Source organism: Poromitra crassiceps (assembly GCF_964638095.1).
Source record: "Poromitra crassiceps genome assembly, chromosome: 17".
In the NCBI taxonomy this organism is placed as follows: Eukaryota; Metazoa; Chordata; class Actinopteri; order Beryciformes; family Melamphaidae; genus Poromitra; species Poromitra crassiceps.
In genome coordinates this window covers 17,093,822-17,111,195 of record NC_139635.1, presented here as the reverse complement: position 1 = coordinate 17,111,195, position 17,374 = coordinate 17,093,822, and the positions used below count along the sequence as shown (strand labels likewise).

At 44.7% G+C, this 17,374-nt stretch overlaps 1 protein-coding gene across 1 annotated transcript in view; it reads right to left on the bottom strand.

Moving 5' to 3' along the window:
- Nucleotides 1-9,295: 9,295 nt before the first annotated feature.
- Nucleotides 9,296-17,374, bottom strand: part of LOC310792140 (Krueppel-like factor 6) — an 8,654-nt gene continuing 575 nt past the window's right edge. The window contains exons 2-4 of the mRNA XM_083653857.1: nt 14,091-14,655; nt 10,559-10,682; nt 9,296-9,414 (exon numbers count right to left, since the gene is read on the bottom strand). Coding sequence (XP_083509983.1) covers nt 9,363-9,414; nt 10,559-10,682; nt 14,091-14,655 — 741 coding nt within the window. The 3' untranslated portion in view covers nt 9,296-9,362. The remainder of the gene's footprint in view (nt 9,415-10,558; nt 10,683-14,090; nt 14,656-17,374) is intronic.

Here is a 17,374-nt window from a genome sequence, read left to right as displayed (position 1 = left end):
AGGGGAGGACCAGGGGGGGCGAGCGCTCAGGAATGCCCATCCATCAGACACCGGTCCCAGGCTCCTGGCCCGGGCCCCGGCACCCTCAAACATCCAGACCTCTTCATCACTGTCTGTGCACACGGGGGGGGAACAGCCCTCTCACCACAATAAAATCTCTGCATTGTACGCTTTTGGACTCGACGGAAATATGAAATATAAACATTTCTGACACAAAATCTGTTTCTAGATAAGTAAATATTCACGTTATATACGTCATCGAGTAACGACTGTCTCATGTTGAAGCACATCGCTGGTGCCTAAAGGTGAAGGGGCGGGACTAATGGACCTAGCGTTCCTGTCTTCTTGCACGCAAGAGATCGCGTGTTTGAGTCCCGAGTGAGCTAGGCATGTCATGTTTTTACTTTGGGTTTGAACCCCAACCCCTAACGGTAGATCGCTCAGTTCAGTTCAGTTCAGTTCAGTTCAGGTTCAGTTTAGGTCAGTTCAGTTCAGGTCAGTTCAGTTCAGTTCAGGTCAGTTCAGTTCAGGTCAGTTCAGTTCAGTTCAGTTCAGTCCAGTCCAGTTCAGTCCAGTTCACTTCAGTTCACTTCGGTTCACTTCAGTTATGTTTATAGGCCCTTATCACAAGCATGTGTCAAAGGCCTTCACATAGCATCGTCACAGTCATATACTCCATCATATATCTACACACAACATAGGTTACACACATTATATAGGTACTACACATTTTTACTAGATTATGCATTACCAAGTTGCTTAATTACTTGCCTACTGGTCGGGGCTATACCTCCCGCTGGTGAAACACCTCGCTGTCAGGTGAAAAGAAGCGGCTGCACATGTATCAGAGCATGTGGGAGTCTACAACTCTCCCCAGATCAGCACAGGGGGTAGAACAACAACCTGGACAGCAGGGGGAATTGGCCAAGTACAATTTGGGTACAGTGGAAAAGCTCTTAAGAAGTGTTGTATTTTATCAATGAGTGACATTTATGATCATTTACTATTATTATTATTGTTTGTTTGCACTTTTATTCTTGTTTGTTTGTACATCAATGTGGTGATGCCAATAAAGTCTAATCGAATTGAATTGACAGAGAGCAGCAAAACAGACATTTTTACTTATATGAAAATGTCACAGATTGTTACTCAGCTGACTCTACTGTTGCACTCATTTGAGATAAGAGCCTCAGCTGCCTGCCGGAGTGTGAATGGAAACACTGAAAAACCTCTGGGGACCAACAACATTTTCAATAAGCCATATTGGCTGATGTGTCAAATCAGCCGTCTCAGTCTGGGCCTGTTTGTGGCTGTGTGGAGGTGAAGGCGTGGGGACGGTTTCCAGGAGACCAGGGGCATGACGGACGACCATCCCCATGTGAGGTCCTGACCTCCACTCTCCTTCTACTTTAACAAGCAACCCCCTCCGGCCCGCACGACACATGAGCTGAGGAGGGGGGAGGGTGTGTGTGTGTGTGTGCCTGCGTGTGTGTGTGTGTGTGTGTGTGTGTGTGTGTGTGTGTGTGTGTGTGCGCGTGCGCGTGCGCGCGCGCGTGCAGCTTGCTCTGGGGAAGATCTCGTTCTACTGGTCGACCTTGAATGATCTCCTGCACTTCAGCGATACGTCTGAATATGAATACTCTTTTTTCCTCACTTCATCTCTACAAAGCTACAGTACAACCAGATGGGAAGAGTCACTGTCAGGGTTAGGGGTTCGATTCCCTCTGGACACTAAATATATAGTTTTTCTCATGCGGTACTTTGGGGTGCTTTGGATAAAAGGGTCTGCCAAAGGGTTTGTGTCACTTTACGTTATGCTTGTTAGGTGTGTGCTATCTACAGTAACTCTGACGCACAACTGATGCACTTTGATTCTACTGTATTCAGATTCAGATGAGGACACTAGTTACAATGAAGCTAATACCTGCCTATAAACGATTATATGCAGGCATATACTGTAGATGGTTTTCACAGAATTGTGTTGATAGGGAAGCGTTTGAAACCTAGCTCATGTCCTGTCAGTTGTATACTAGCAAACCCTGCAACAGGAAGAAAGCTGGGGGGAATTTGGAATGTTTATGTTGTCGAGTTGAAACTGACAACAGGTGTAAATTACATTCTAAATAGTAGCTGTGACCTACACAGGCTTTTATGTGACTTGCTCCTTATACAGTACTTGTACAGTATTTCCATTTTATTTCTCTTCTTCTATTCTTTCTCTTGTTTGTCATTTGGTCTTGTACTGACTGTAAAATGCTCGACTACAACATTTTGCTTAGAAAACGGCAAGAGAAAACTATAGCATATGATGCAACGAATGAATGATAACCCACCTTTTGAACAATATAACATTACAAAATAAGAAATGCAGTGAAAGAGTTTGCAATTAGTGCCTCCGGAGCAGATTTAGTTGAACCTTTTATTCATTTTCAGGATTTAGTCTCGCATTTTCCCAATTTCTCCTTTCTCTCAAGTACCCCCTGTAGTAGCTCCACATACCCCTAGGGGTAAGCGTACCCCAGTGTGGGAACCACTCAGCTATAATGCAGCTCATTACCATTAGTTGTTTTCGTTGTTATTATCGACCCTTTTTTATTCAAATTTTACTTCGGCTATGGGCGGAGGGCAGATATGCGGTCGCTATGACGACCAGGTGTGGGCGGAGGCCAGTAAACTTGCTATGGAAGCAGAGTCATATATCAAGTAGAGCCGAGTAAGACCAGGTCGAGTAGAGCTATACTGTGCTGTTATATGCGGTGGAAATGAGCCATAAGTAGGTAGAATCGGGAGGAACCAGACGGAGACGATGGCTTCCGCCCCTGGGCTGTGCGGGTGACCTGACGGAGCGGATTTTTTTTTTTATTAGGTGATTGCCCTAATTACGATGTCATAGAGCAGGCGAGGCCGCGACACGCAGTGGTCATCAGTGATGTCATAAGAGCAAGTGAGCTACTACGGGTGAGGTTGCGCAGCGGCCGTTTAAATTAAAATGCCAATAAGAATATCGTTGGAAAATGAAGGCAGAGAGGGCTCAGATGATAAAGGCGCTGCAGGGCGTAGAGATGCCAGTCTTGGTGGAATAGAGACGTTAGTGTTTAAGCTGAAGCAATTTGCACTTGTGGTTGGTGATGAAGGGGCTATTTGCTCTTATCAGGGACTTGATTTGCATAAATTCCTTAGAGAAGAAGATGGAAACTCTTCGCTCTTCGCTCAAACAGCTGAGGTGCAAGAAAGAGGCACAACACAACCACAGTGGATCTGAGTTTACAGTCTGCGCTTGTTGCAAAAAACAAGCTCACATCCCAGTTAAAGGGCCACTTTGTCCATTTTCAACCAGCTTTGTATCATTACAAAATCTGTACTATATGCAAATGAACAATGTTTAGCTTTCATCCCCCGCATTTGTCTCCCCAGTTGTACTAGGCCAAGTTTCCCCCGCTGCCCCGGTCGCTGCTCCACCCTCTGCTGATCTTGGGAGAGTCGTAGACTAGCACCATGCTTCCTCCGACACATGCACAGTAGCCAGCCGCTTCTTTTCACATGACAGCGGGACCTTCACCAGTAGGACGTACCACATGGGAGGATCACGCTATTCCCACCAGTTCCCTTCGCCCCGGACAGGCGCCCGCCCGACCGACCGACCAGAGGGGGCGCTAGTGCAGCAACGAGGACAAATACCCTCAATCCGGCTTCCCACCCACGCAGACACAGCCAATCGTGCCTGTATGGACGAACGACCAAGCCAGAGGTAACAGGAGGACGCAAACCTGTGACCCTTGTGTTGGTAGGCAGGGAATCTACCGCTACACTACCCAGATGCCATCTATCACTATCACTATTGCTCTATCCACAAACATGGCTGATGTAACGTTACCTACTTCTGCCTGGTTTGGTTTAGATCAGCTCTTATCATTGCCAGCAAGAAGCAACTTTCTGTTTCCTCTGACTGTGATCACTTACATATTTGTTTCAACATATAGTGTATAACCACTCCAGGTGTTATCACTCATGTATCTTTCTGGTTCTGTTGGACCACTGCTAACACTACAAACGTATAGAGTCACTAAATGCTTACAATCCAGGAATTACAGTTATCATTAGTTAGCCAGTTCGCATTTTACGCTGGATCAAATCACTTTTCTATTAATAGGCATATCGTCGGACAACAGAAACAGAAAGGTGTCAGTGGCAACACCTGTATTGTGTTATAGCTGTGTTTTAACACCTGTATTGTGTTATAGCTGTGTTGTAACACCTGTATTGTGTTATAGCTGTGTTTTAACACCTGTATTGTGTTATAGCTGTAATACGTAATGTAATGTAATGTAATGTAATGTAATGTAATGTTATAGCTGTGTTGAAAAACAAAAACATGATCACAGTCCGTCAGTGGCAACACCTGTATTGTGCAACCCGATCTCTAATTTCTTTTTTTAAATAGCAACGTTTTTGGACCAACATTGGAGCTGAAAGTACAACATAGCAATGTTGGTCCAAAACTTTGCTATTTTACAATTGTCTGTGAGACTGTGTTGGTATTGTGTTATAGCTGTGTTGTAACACAAAAATGTGATCACAGACCATCTGTCAGTGGCAACACCTGTATTTTGTTATAGTTTGTTGGAACACCTGTACTGTGTTAAAGCTGTGTTGTAACACCTGTATTGTGTTATATCTGTGTTTTAACACCTGTACTGTGTTATAGCTGTGTTGTAACATCTGTATTGTGTGATACCTGTGTTGTAACACCTGCACTGTGTTATAGCTGTGTTGTAACATCTGTATTGTGTCATAGCTGTGTTGAAACACAAAAACATGATCACAGACAGTCAGAGACAGAACGTTGCTGGCGATATAGTGAGAACCGATCTATACCTTTATCTCTGGATAAAGATAAATAAATGATTATCGTCAGCCATGTTTGAGAAAAGGAGTTATTACCATGGAAACAGTAAATGAAATATGGTATTTAGTTAGTTTACATGCCAGAGTGTCACAGCTACAAATCTAGCTACTATTCATATAGCATTCTGACATGGCCATCTAAGTAGGAAAATAACAGATTGTAATAAATGAACAGGTGATTATAATAAAACGACAGCCACAGCCAGTGAGCAGTGCGTATGGCGAAGCACCGAATGCATACGACTGAATGTGAACCTATGACTTGGCAGCATCAGAATATGACATCCTCGACTTGGCTATTGTGAACAGGTCAACCTTTCATTCACTCTACTAAAATGCTAAAAGGGTTAGTCCGCCTGCTGAAGTGTCCTTGAGCAAGACGCTGAAACCCTGCTGCCAGTCAGTGGTGTAGTCTCTACTTGATATGCAGGTATACACCGTATACCCACTAAGAAAGCGTCAGGATTTCCGTATACGCACTTTAAATGCACAAGAATAGCTGATAATATAGTTTTGTGACAGAAATTTGACTTGTCTTTCGGAAATACTCAACCTTATTCTTCTTATTTGATGAGATTGTGTCTCTCTGACCCAAATCGGATTTTTTTTTGTTACACCTGATTTTGTCCAGAATTCCATGATTGTCTATATTGCAGGTAGAGAGATGTCAGTGAAACTATAACCAAAATAATAATAACCTCTAATTGTGTTAACCTCTTGTAACTGAAATAATTCTTATAAGTGTAATATGTTTAACAATTCATCAGTTTGCATGGCGAGCTCCTCCACGACCCCTGGTGGTCAAATGTCTCCTTTGGGAATCAATCAAATATCAGAAACAAACAAATGCACTCATCGTTGTTTGTTTATCAAGTCAAGGACTCTCTGGCTGATGTAAATAAAAACGAAAAAACACATACAGTTCCAATAAGTTCTTTTTTTATCGATTTTCCAATAAAAAATACATTCATACAGAAACTATTTTACAAAACAATTTCAAATGAAAAAATCTTGTTATGCCATAAAACAAACAAAAATAGAACCTCATATTTTTTTTATCCAATAAAGATTCAGCTCTAGTTAAAGATAGGGGTCTTTTTTGTAGGTCTTGGAAAAGGGTAGAGAGAGAGAGAGAGAGAGAGAGAGAGAGGGGGGGGGAAGGGGGTGGCAAATAAAAAAAGTTAATACTTAGTGGGCACCAGAATACAATATCGGAGGAAATTTCAAGTGTCCAGAACAATTCACGTCTCAAAATCGTTACCTTGAGTATTTTTTTTTGAAAGATGATAGGCCACAGGTGAGCGCTACTGACGCCTTGTTTTTCGGTTTTTAATCTTACATTTGCGCGCTACCATTTCCCCATCAGAACATCCCAGAAAACAAAGATCTTACAGAAGGAAACCAATGAGAATGGAGTGTGTGTATTTTACAATTCGTCAGCCTCTTTTCGTTATTGTTTCGTCGTTTTGGTCCCATACCCTTTTAAAATAGAAGCTTCCTTACAAAATTCTCTTAGTTTACAATGTACATATCTTTGCATTTTCAATCTGTCTCAGTGTAAAAAGAAACACAGGGGGCCTACTGAATTCTTGAATGCTTACCAGATGAACCTGTTACAACGAGGTTGTCTGTGAGAGACACCAGTAAGCCACCTACACCAACAAGACCTTTTATGACCACCCTTACCAGCCGCCCTCTTAAAGCAAAATGTGTCATTTTTGTGTTACTCTTCAACAGAACATAAGTATCACCGCTCTCAAGCAACAACCTCGACATGTCAGCTTTTCCAGAACTGAGACAGATTTTCTCAACCCATAGAGAAGCATGAAATCCTGGGAAAATCACAGAGATTGGAGTTGCAAGGTTCTTGCAGGAGAGCAGCGAAAACATATTGACATAAGTGGATATCACCAGGTCCCGTACATGCACATACTACATCAGGTTTATGTAGTCCTGGTCTGCTCTCACAACCTGCAGAAACAGACCAGAAACCAAGATACAGACTCCCCCTAGAACTGGGCAATATGGTTGAAATCAATATCCTGATAATCATCAGGATCCCTCCCCCCGATATCGATACAGTGTATATCACGACATGGCTCATGTCTATAAAACCACGTTTAGCAATCGGGTTCATCTACATCCAATTGGATTGAATGGTTATGTTAGTTTTTAAATTGTAGCTTGTTATCATCAGTTTAGTGCAAAATGATGTCCCGATATCCCCAAAACGCCCAATCAAAATGATATGATTCCATTGAAAGATGATAAATCAACAGATTTATCGCCCAGCCCTAACCTGAGTCACAGACGGAGACAAACACATGCGTCCTGTTGAAAATGACACAACCTTTTTTAAGAGAGCAGGCGCTCGGACAGATCAACAGACATAAACGGCCCCGACCGTAGAGTATTGTTTATGATAACTGACCGGAGAGGGTATTGTTTCCGGTAACTGACCGGAGAGTATTGTTGACGGTAACTCTAAATTTAGACCACGAGCCATGAGAACGTGTTTCCAAGACTCTGTACCTTTGACAGCGAGTTACAGTCCATCTGAAGTGCATCCATACGTCCACACCTTATACTACATAGTAGTAAAACAATACAAAACCCAATTGTCCCCCCCCCCCCCCACCCCCCCCAAGTGCTCCACAATTCTGTCTCAGACCTGGGTCATTTTTGGAGAATATGATGTAGCTTTGATATAGTTATGATGATATGATATAGTTGACAAACAATGCACAGAAATGTAAAAATGGCAGTCATTATGAAGCTGATATATGGTTATTTTTTTTTATTATTATTCTGTCGCGAGACAAAAGGGCCAAAGTGCGACGGTATGGATCAGAGCCGTTGTAAAGCTATTCAATCTCGCACTACTGCATTCGCAACGCCCCCTAATGGTGTGTGTCTGTGTGTGTTTGTTTGTGTGTTTGTTTGTTTGTTTGTTTGTTTGTGTGTGTGTGTGAGAGTGATCTATTTAACAGGACAAGGCCACTTACATAAGGCATCATTAAGGTCGACAGTGCATTCACAGATAGAACAAAACAGAATAGCGAGAGTAAAGAAAAACAACAAGGAGAAAAAAAAACATCCCATGATCAAGACAGTTGCCAAGCAATAGTGGTATCCCCAACGTAAAAAAATAAAATAAAACAAAAATTAAATTAAAATAAACAAATGACTGCCTTATGTTTTTCGTACAATACTATGATATTGAGTAATATGTAGGTAGCTGCTCTTGAATGGAATTGTGTTGTCCTATAAGCGAACAGGTGAGCAACAGATCCCCAGAGCCCATGCAACTTCTGTTATAATGGCAATAACTGTGTACAACCTTTTTTTTTTTTTTCATTTTCTTTTAAGATACAGAGCTTACACAATGGACAACAGAATGAGCTTTGATAGCGTGTACGTTTTGGAGACAGGCTACGTAATACATTGCACGTTTAATAGCTGCACTAAAACAGAACAACCTCCCACTTTTTGAATCGGGAGCTGTATTTCCACCTCCGGGCCGAAAGGGGGCGCTCTCTCGCAAATCCAACCAATCCCCCATCCAATCCCCCCCCGCATCCCTCCCTCCCCTCTGCTCCACACCACAGCCAACAGACTCAAACAGCACAGACAAAACCTTTTTTTGTGTGTTTTTTGTTTTGTTTAGCTTGCATTCATTCTCAGTGAAACAACAGATACTCTCTCCCCCACTCGTTTCTCCTCATCCCCTCCATGCCATTCACTCGCAGTTCCACGATGCAACCTCCATCCGCTCCGTAAGCCAGCACAGGCATCCAGTCGCAGGCACTCAAGTCCTCATCATCCCCTCTGTAAGCCAGCACAGGCATCCAGTCGCAGGCACTCAAGTCCTCATCATCCCCTCTGTAAGCCAGCACAGGCATCCAGTCGCAGGCACTCAAGTCCTCATCATCCCCTCCGTAAGCCAGCACAGGCATCCAGTCGCAGGCACTCAAGTCCTCATCATCCGCTCCGTAAGCCAGCACAGGCATCCAGTCGCAGGCACTCAGTCCTCATGCGCACAGGCAAACACACGTTCATCGGAGAAGGTGCAACCCCCCCCCCCACGGGATGAGTTCCAATAATCCTCCAGGAAAAAGCGTCAAACACCATACAGGAGAGTGTCTCTTCTCCATACAGGAGAGTGTCTCTTCTCCGTCTTCTTCGGTTCAGATGTTTCCTCCTCTCCTCCATAAAAAAGCCTTTCAAGAGCAATCTCCACAGCGAGGTGTCGGAGGCACTGAGTATGGTGCAAATAATAGCCTGCTTTGCTTGTTTTTTCCCCGCACTGGCTGGAACGCGGTGGTGTCCCTGTAACGCTCCCAGGACGCCCCCCGACCTCTCCGATGCCCCCCACACCCCCCCCCCCCCTCCCCTTTCCCACAGGTCAGGGCGTACAACCAGAATCATCCCTCAGAGCTCTCGCCACGGCGGCCATCTTAGATGTGCCTCTTCATGTGCAGCGCCAGATGGTCAGAACGGGAGAAACACCTTGAGGGGGCCAAAAGGAGAGGAGAATTAGCTTGAAAGTAAGAAGCTGTGACACTCTCGTAGAAATAAATACCCGTTTTGCTACTGATTGGTATAACGCAACAGTGGTTCAACCTATATATCAAAAATATCTTTTGACTGTCTGTTCTAAACCCCCGGCTGTCTGTTAGCTCTTTCCTGCTGCACAGGAAATGATGTGTTTTACGTTTCTGCTTTGTTTGGAGTAAACGGAAGAAGAAGAACTGGTTAGTTAGCCTTAGCAGCGATAGTCACCATGGCTGGACAGACGAGGAAAAGAGCACAGTGACTCATTTGTAAGAAGACACATTATTTTTTAGGGACGGGGCGATAATAACCACATTTAATATATCGCGATACAAATATGTAGCGATATGTATCGTGATGCAGAAGAATGTATTGTGATATTAGCTCCGTGTTATTCATGCTATAAAAATCACAAATGAGACGCTTGACCATCACAGTTTCACAAGCTCTCCATCCAACCTATATCATTTGCACTTTGTAATGACATTTCTAAATTGCCATTTACATTGTAGCAAGACACCGGCATTGCTAGAAAGATCTGTCACAAAACATGATTCTGTCATTCTTCGTCGTCATTGCGCTTTCATTTATTACATCATAGCACGGTTTTATTACATCATAGTATGGCTGTAACGAATCGTGAACCACATAATCGTGTATCAAATTGTATCGTGATATAAGCATATTGTCCCATTGCTATGCCCACCCCCCAATAAAAAACAAACAAACAAAAAACAAACAAAACAAACACAAAATTTAAATAAAGCAGAAAGTCAACAACAAACAAACAATAATGATTATTCTCTTTCACTGCAATGGCTTTGACATTTTTTTTTTTTTTTTTTTTTTTTTTTTACATTTTACTACTGGCTGCTCGCACTGCTGTTGGTCATGATGATCTAAGAATGGGAACTCAGACTGTGTCCCCTATTGCCAGCCATCTAAAAGCAATCCAAGTCCAAAGTGCAGTGTGTGTGTGTGTGTGTGTGTGTGTGTGTGTGTGTGTGTGTGTGTGTGTGTGTGTGTGTGTGTGTGTGTGTGTGTGTGTGTGTGTGTGTGTGTGTGTGTGTGTGTGTGTGAGTGTGTGAGTGAGTCTTACCTGTCGCAGTGAGTGCATTTGAATGGCTTGGCTCCAGTGTGCTTCCTGAAGTGTCTGGTGAGTTCGTCGCTCCGTGCAAAACGCCACTCGCAGCCCTCCCATGAACACCTGTAGGGCTTCTCACCTGCAGACGCAAACCACACATCATCACCACCACGTTAACATCAACCACACATCATCACCACCACGTTAACATCAGCCAGAAGAAGACGGACACCAAGCACTGGAGTTCATTAAAGTGTTCCAAATTGCTAGCTTGTACTACAGATGGACAGAGAGAAGCCTTTGTTTCGCGAAAGCTTGGGAAAACATTCTTGCCTTTACAAATGTGCTTCTAAAGGTTTAGTGAAGAGCTCATCATTCAATAGCCCTAAAATACAGAGGAGGCATTCTGTAGAAGGGAGAGCGTTTTGTCAACCAATTAATTAAATGACCTTGCCTTATCTTGCTTTGCCTTAACTTAAACGACTGAAAAGCACCATTATTTGTCATAATTCCGAGCTATAAATCACTTTCTATATGAATACGTGCCACTTTTCTTTTTAAACAGTGTGGTTTCCTCAATTTGGAACAAAACACCTCTGATACCCTCTGATGCAGCGGTTACGCACTTTCTAAGTGATTACTTCCCTGAGTGACGGGGCTGGCCGATGAAACCAATAGCACAATAATAATCATAACAATATTTCTAAATATCTATATAATGCGTCACAAAATCAAAAGGTATCTTCGTGTGATTATGATATGATTCCACTGAAAGACGATAAAGGATAATATTGACTTCTCGCCCGGCCCTACTGAGTGACATAAGAGAGAGAGAGAGAGAGTATAGTAAATCCAGGAGCGGAGCAGACAGCAGAGTAAGCTGAGGAGAAAAACCAGCGTCTGGCTGCTGGAGCTTGGGCTGTGGCGTGCAGCTTGACGGAACTGATCCAGTAGCCGGCTTATGTAATGTCATCTAATATAGTGGTTCTCAAAGTGGCGTCCGGGGACCCCCAGGGGTCCTTGAGGGGGTTCCAGGGGGTCCCCAGCAAACAGGGCGATAATTTATTCTCACTATAATTCCATCTGTAAGTAACACAATGACAGAATGTAGGACTGTTCTGGTCATAGTTTCATACACTTGCTGTAATAAAACTAAAAGGGGGTCTGTGGTCTAATTTTAGTCAGTTTAGGGGTCCTTCATGTGAACAAGTTTGAGAACCACTGATCTAATGTAATGTAATGTAATGTAAGGTAAGGTAAGGTAAGGTAAGGTAAGGTAATGTAATGTAATGTAATGCAATGTAATGTAATGCAATGTAATGTAATGTAATATTATGTAATGTACTGTAATGTAATATAATATAATGTAATGTAATATACTGTAATGTAATATAATGCAATGTAATGTAATCTAATGTACTGTAAGGTAAGGTAAGGTAAGGTGATGTAATGTACTGTAATAGTACATTACATTACATCATATTATATTACATAATATTACATTACATCACATTACATTATATTATATTACAGTACATTACATTACATCATATTACATTACATTATATTAGTACATTACATTACATTACATTACATTACATTATATTACAGTACATTACAGTTAATTACATTACATTACATTACATTATATTACATAATATTATATTACATCATATTACATTCCATTACAGTACATTACAGTACATTATACTGTATTACATCATATTACAGTACATTACATTACAGCAATGTAATATAATGTAATGTACTGTAATGTAATGTAATGCAGTGTAATGTAATATAATGTAATGTACTGTAATGTAATGCACTGTAATGTAATATAATGTAATGTACTGTAATGTAATGTAATGCACTGTAATGTAATGTAATATGATGTAATAATATTATGTAATGTAATATGATGTAATATAATATGTAATGTAATGTAATGTAATGTAATAAAATATGATATAAAGTAATGTAATGCACTGTAATATAATGTAATGTAATGTAATGTAATGGGGGAGCTGCAGGAGAATATAGAGAGCCTTCCTAATGGTCCTAAAGGCCATTAAGCCTGTGGCTAACGTGGTGGCTGAAGAATGCTAGGAATGTGGCTTCCTCGGCTAATGGGCGGCACAGCTGTAAACGGCCTGGCAGTGGTCAGAGGTGACGAGGGAAACTGCTCACATTTGAACCCCGCGCAAATAACTGCAAATGTCAGATCCCCCCCCCTCCTCCGAATCCCCCCCCCCCCCCTCCTCCTCCCCCCCCTCCCCCCCTCCTCTCTCGGTGAGGTTCTGTTCTTCCCATGGTGAAATCTGACAACTGTTGATTTGTTTGCAGGATCCACATCCTCTGGGCCTCGCTCGCCCACAAGAGAGCCCGTTCCTCCCCCCTCTCTTTACCCCCCCTACACACACACACACACACACACACACACACACACACACACACACACACACACACACACTGGCAGCCAGTCATGTTCCTCTGTGCGAATGAGGTCACCGTTGAGGGCATTCCTCCTGACAAACTATTCAAAGTATGTGGGAGCGTTATCAGCGCCGTGAGCCACAAATCAACAGCCAGCAGCACAAACACCCCCGCTGCTTGGAGGGTTTCTACTCATCACCTGACTTGATTAACATTCCCCCAGCGAGACTTGTTTTGAACAAACACCAGCTCGTAACCAGACGGGGCGCTATTTCCCCCCCCAGGGGGTGCTCGCACTCGTGCCACTGCCGTTTTGCATGGCGGCAATAACAGCTTCACACTGTGGGCCAGAGAGTGTATAAAACAACACAGTCTCCCCCCCAAACAATGTCTACTCTACAGCCAAAAAATGTTTCTGTTTCACAATTGCGGCTCTAAAATTGTTCAATGGAAAGTTTTTTTTTGATGGTAGTTCTTAGAGGGGTGGGAGTTTTGAGAGGGGTGGGAGAGGAGAGGTTAGGTTTAGGGTTAGGGTAAGGGGCGTGGGGGGTGGGAGAAGTTAGGTTTAGGCGTGGGTGGGAGAGGTTAGGGTTAGGGGAAGGGGTTTGGGGCGGGGAGTCGGAGACCCCGAAGGCCCCCAAAGGGGGTCTCCGGGGGGTCTCCCGACCACCTCAGGTCGGGAAAATTTAACAATTTTAGAGACAAAATTGTGAAATCAAATTTTTTTTAGGGCATGGACAAATGTTTATATACAGTAAAAAGAAATAGACTGGGCTGGTTCACACTGTGGGCCAAAGAGTGTATAAAAAGAGGGATTAGCCACTCCATTGGTTTGTGGACTCCCATTTTGACTCCTCGAGTTTGGCTTTTCCACCGTCGCCATCCTTTTTTCCTCCCTTTTTTTAGCTAGAAGTGACCCTATGTGGACGAGAAGACCCGCAGACCATGTGAGGAAAGTGTTTACCGAGCTAATGAATCAAGCCAGAAGTCGGGTCATTTTCCGCATTGACTTCCATACAATCGGACTTCTTTTCACAGGCACTGGGGTCGCCCCCTGCTGGCCATTAGAAAGTACACGGTGAGGTTGCCCTGCGCCGGGGGCCTCGTTTACCTGTGTGCGTGCGCTGGTGTGCTTTGAGGTGCGAGCTCTTGGTGTACACCTTCCGGCAGCCGTTGAACTGACAGCGGTGCACCCGCCTCCTCCCGTCCGGCGAAGCCTCCCCACTGGCCAGCCCGCGGCCCCCGCCCCCGGTCCTTATCCGCCCGGGCGAGTGCAGCACAGTCTGTAGGCCACTCCACACCTGGGCCGCCCCCTCCTTGCCCAGCTCGGGGGACGACGGCGGGGTGCTGATGACCGTGGAGCCCAACTCCTCCCCCGCGTCGCCCAGAATGTCCCTCAGCGGGTTGGCGGCGAAGTCGAGGGTGGGCGAGAGCTCCTCGGAGCTGTCCGACGCCTCGCTGCTGGCGTCCGAGTGGAAGCTGCCGCCGTCCAGCGTGTGCGGCACGGCGTCCTGATTGTCTTCCTCCTCCTTGATGCGGGGGATGGTCGGGTCGCTGGGCTTGTCCCCGCAGGCCAGCATCAGCTTGCTCCACAGGTCCTCCTGGCTCTCGAACTTGAGCTCCGTGGCCGAGACGTAGGGCTCGCTCTGGAGGTACCGCTCCAGCTCCAGGCACGTCTGTCAGAGAGAGAGAGAGAGAGTGTGGGGAGAGAGGAGACAGTGAGTGGAGGTATCGCTCCGGCTCCATGCAGGCACGTCTGTCAGAGAGAGAGAGAGAGTGTGGGGAGAGAGGAGACAGTGAGTGGAGGTATCACTCCAGCTCCAGGCACGTCTGTCAGAGAGAGAGAGAGAGTGTGGGGAGAGAGGAGACAGTGAGTGGAGGTATCGCTCCGGCTCCATGCAGGCACGTCTGTCAGAGAGAGAGTGGGGCGAGAGGAAACAGTGATCCCATGCCCGAGGCCTGTAACGCAACGCCTATACCCTTCCAACCGGAAAGTCCCAGAGACACCGAAAGATAGAGGTGTGTTTTATGGGAAACACAAACGCCAGTGTTCTTCTCCGGGTTATTCTTAGCAGCGGCAGCAGCATGTGGGGGGGGGGGGGGGGGGGGTGCTGTGACACCGTAACAGCACAGGCCCTGCTTCCTCCCTGCCTGCAGGAACCAGCCGATACACAATGTCCTATGCAGAGGGGACATTCTAAGGGTGCCCTCTGAGGCCATATCAGAAGATCACAAGCAGCGCCTTTCCTTCTGAGAGCATGAACACACAGCGCTCGTTCTGCCATCCAGCAGACATGCGCGCGCGCGTGTGTGTGTGTGTGTGTGTGTATGTATGTATGTGCCTGTGTGTGTGTGTGTTGGGGGGGGGGGGGGGGGCTTCATGAAATTTGCACATGCTACAGAGCCCCCCAGTGGGTTAGGGAAGTGCTTGTAGATCTTTTAAATCTATCAATTATTCAACATAATGTGGACTTAATAATGCATTTGGAGGCATGGCTAGAAATAACATAGCACACCAGGGAGCGAGGGGAGGGCGGGCTGGTTCACGGGGGTCCGTAAAAAAGCCCAGCATGAATAGTGCACAAGCCGTGCTGCTGTGCATTGTGGGCTTATTTTCTTTGAAGAGGAAGTGCGGGGCACTTCCTCGGCCCACTGCAGTCAGTTAGCAGAGACCAGATAGCATTAATACTAATAGGCCCAGGGCACTGCCTGCCTGCCTGCCTGCCTGCCTGCCTGCCTGCGTAACTTTCTAATGAATTGGCTTGAAATTTACTGGCATTACCACAAATATAAATTTGAGCACAAATAATGGCGTTAAAAAAAAAGACTAGAATTTCAACAGCGCTGAGCGAAGGCCCTTAAATAAATGTAATGGTTCTATAATAGGCTTTAGAAATATTATGCCCAAATCACAGCAAATGTAAGCCCATATTGGAACATTATATATAGGAATGATACCATAACGGATTAATAAACACCCGTGATGAAGTCACTATAACTATCACAGCCGCATATACGAATACTATAGCAATAATATAGTGGCCCCATAGGAAAGTGGTTCTCAACGTGGGCTGAATTGTTCAACTGTATTTCATTTACAAGAAGTTGAAACAATTAGAGAATGAAATGACGGTTTTGATCATAGTTTCTGTTATATCTGCACAATATACACGCAGGTCTTGGAATTGGGCACAAACTCATATCAAACCTAAAAGATGATCTCAGATTTTGGCCACAGGTCCATGGCCCTATTATGTGGACTAAATGATGGTCCTTGAGTTACTGCCATAGGAGATTAAAAAAAGTCCATAAACACACTAAGTCAGTATTGTAATAATAGGGATTATTTTGGTGAAGACGAATAGGCTGTGCATGCACTGTGAGTGTTTCTCATCAGCAGTGTTGGCTGCCTGTATTCCTGGCGAGGTTTAAATGCCTGGGACTTGGCCCGGAGCCCGAAGAGACAGAAGTCAGACAGTCAGTCAGACAGTCAGTCAGACAGACAGACAGACAGACAGACAAACAGACAGTCAGACAGACAGACATACAGACAGACGGACAGGCAGGCAGGCAGGCAGACAGACAGGCAGACAGGCATGCAGGCAGGCAGGCAGGCAGGCAGGCAGGCAGGCAGGCAGGCAGGCAGGCAGACAGACAGGCAGGCAGGCAGGCAGACAGACAGACAGACAGACAGACAGACATGAGCGTGTTGCCAATCCATTTCATTTCCCAGACCGAACAACAAGCGACTTTCCCCCGTTTGCAGCCTATAAAACTCCACTGCTCTGTCATCCAGGGGCTGCGCGCAAGAGCCAAATTGGAACAGAAATCAGTCTCTCTCTCTCTCTCTCTCTCTCCCTCCCTCCCTCCCTCTCTGTCAGTCTGTCACTCTAATCTGCGTGTGTGTGTGTGTGTGTGTGTGTGTGTGTGTGTGTGTGTGTGTGTGTGTGCGTGCGTGCGTGCGTGCGTGCGTGTGCGTGTGCGTGTGCGTGTGCGTGTGTGTCGAACGTGTGATAGAGCGAACGAGAGAGCGCAGAGACGCACGCTACTCCATTCAATCGCAAAAGCTGCAACATAGCCCGTTTTATTTTATCCCTATGCCCCAGACCGCATGCTAACATAAAGCTACGCATATCTGTAACATAGTTTTCACCAGGGACCCTTTAGAAAAACAAACTATTTGTGCTATTTTAGAAGGATAGCCTACAATATAAATACAGCAAAACAGCCACTGAATGAATATTATATTATTAAATGTAATATTAATAGACATGGTATAGGAAATGAAAAGCATAAAGTATAAGGTTAGGCTACTAAAACACACTTAGTACCACACACAAAACACGCTGTATGAATATTATAGGAATATTTCTCGTTTGGGGAACTTGCATCATT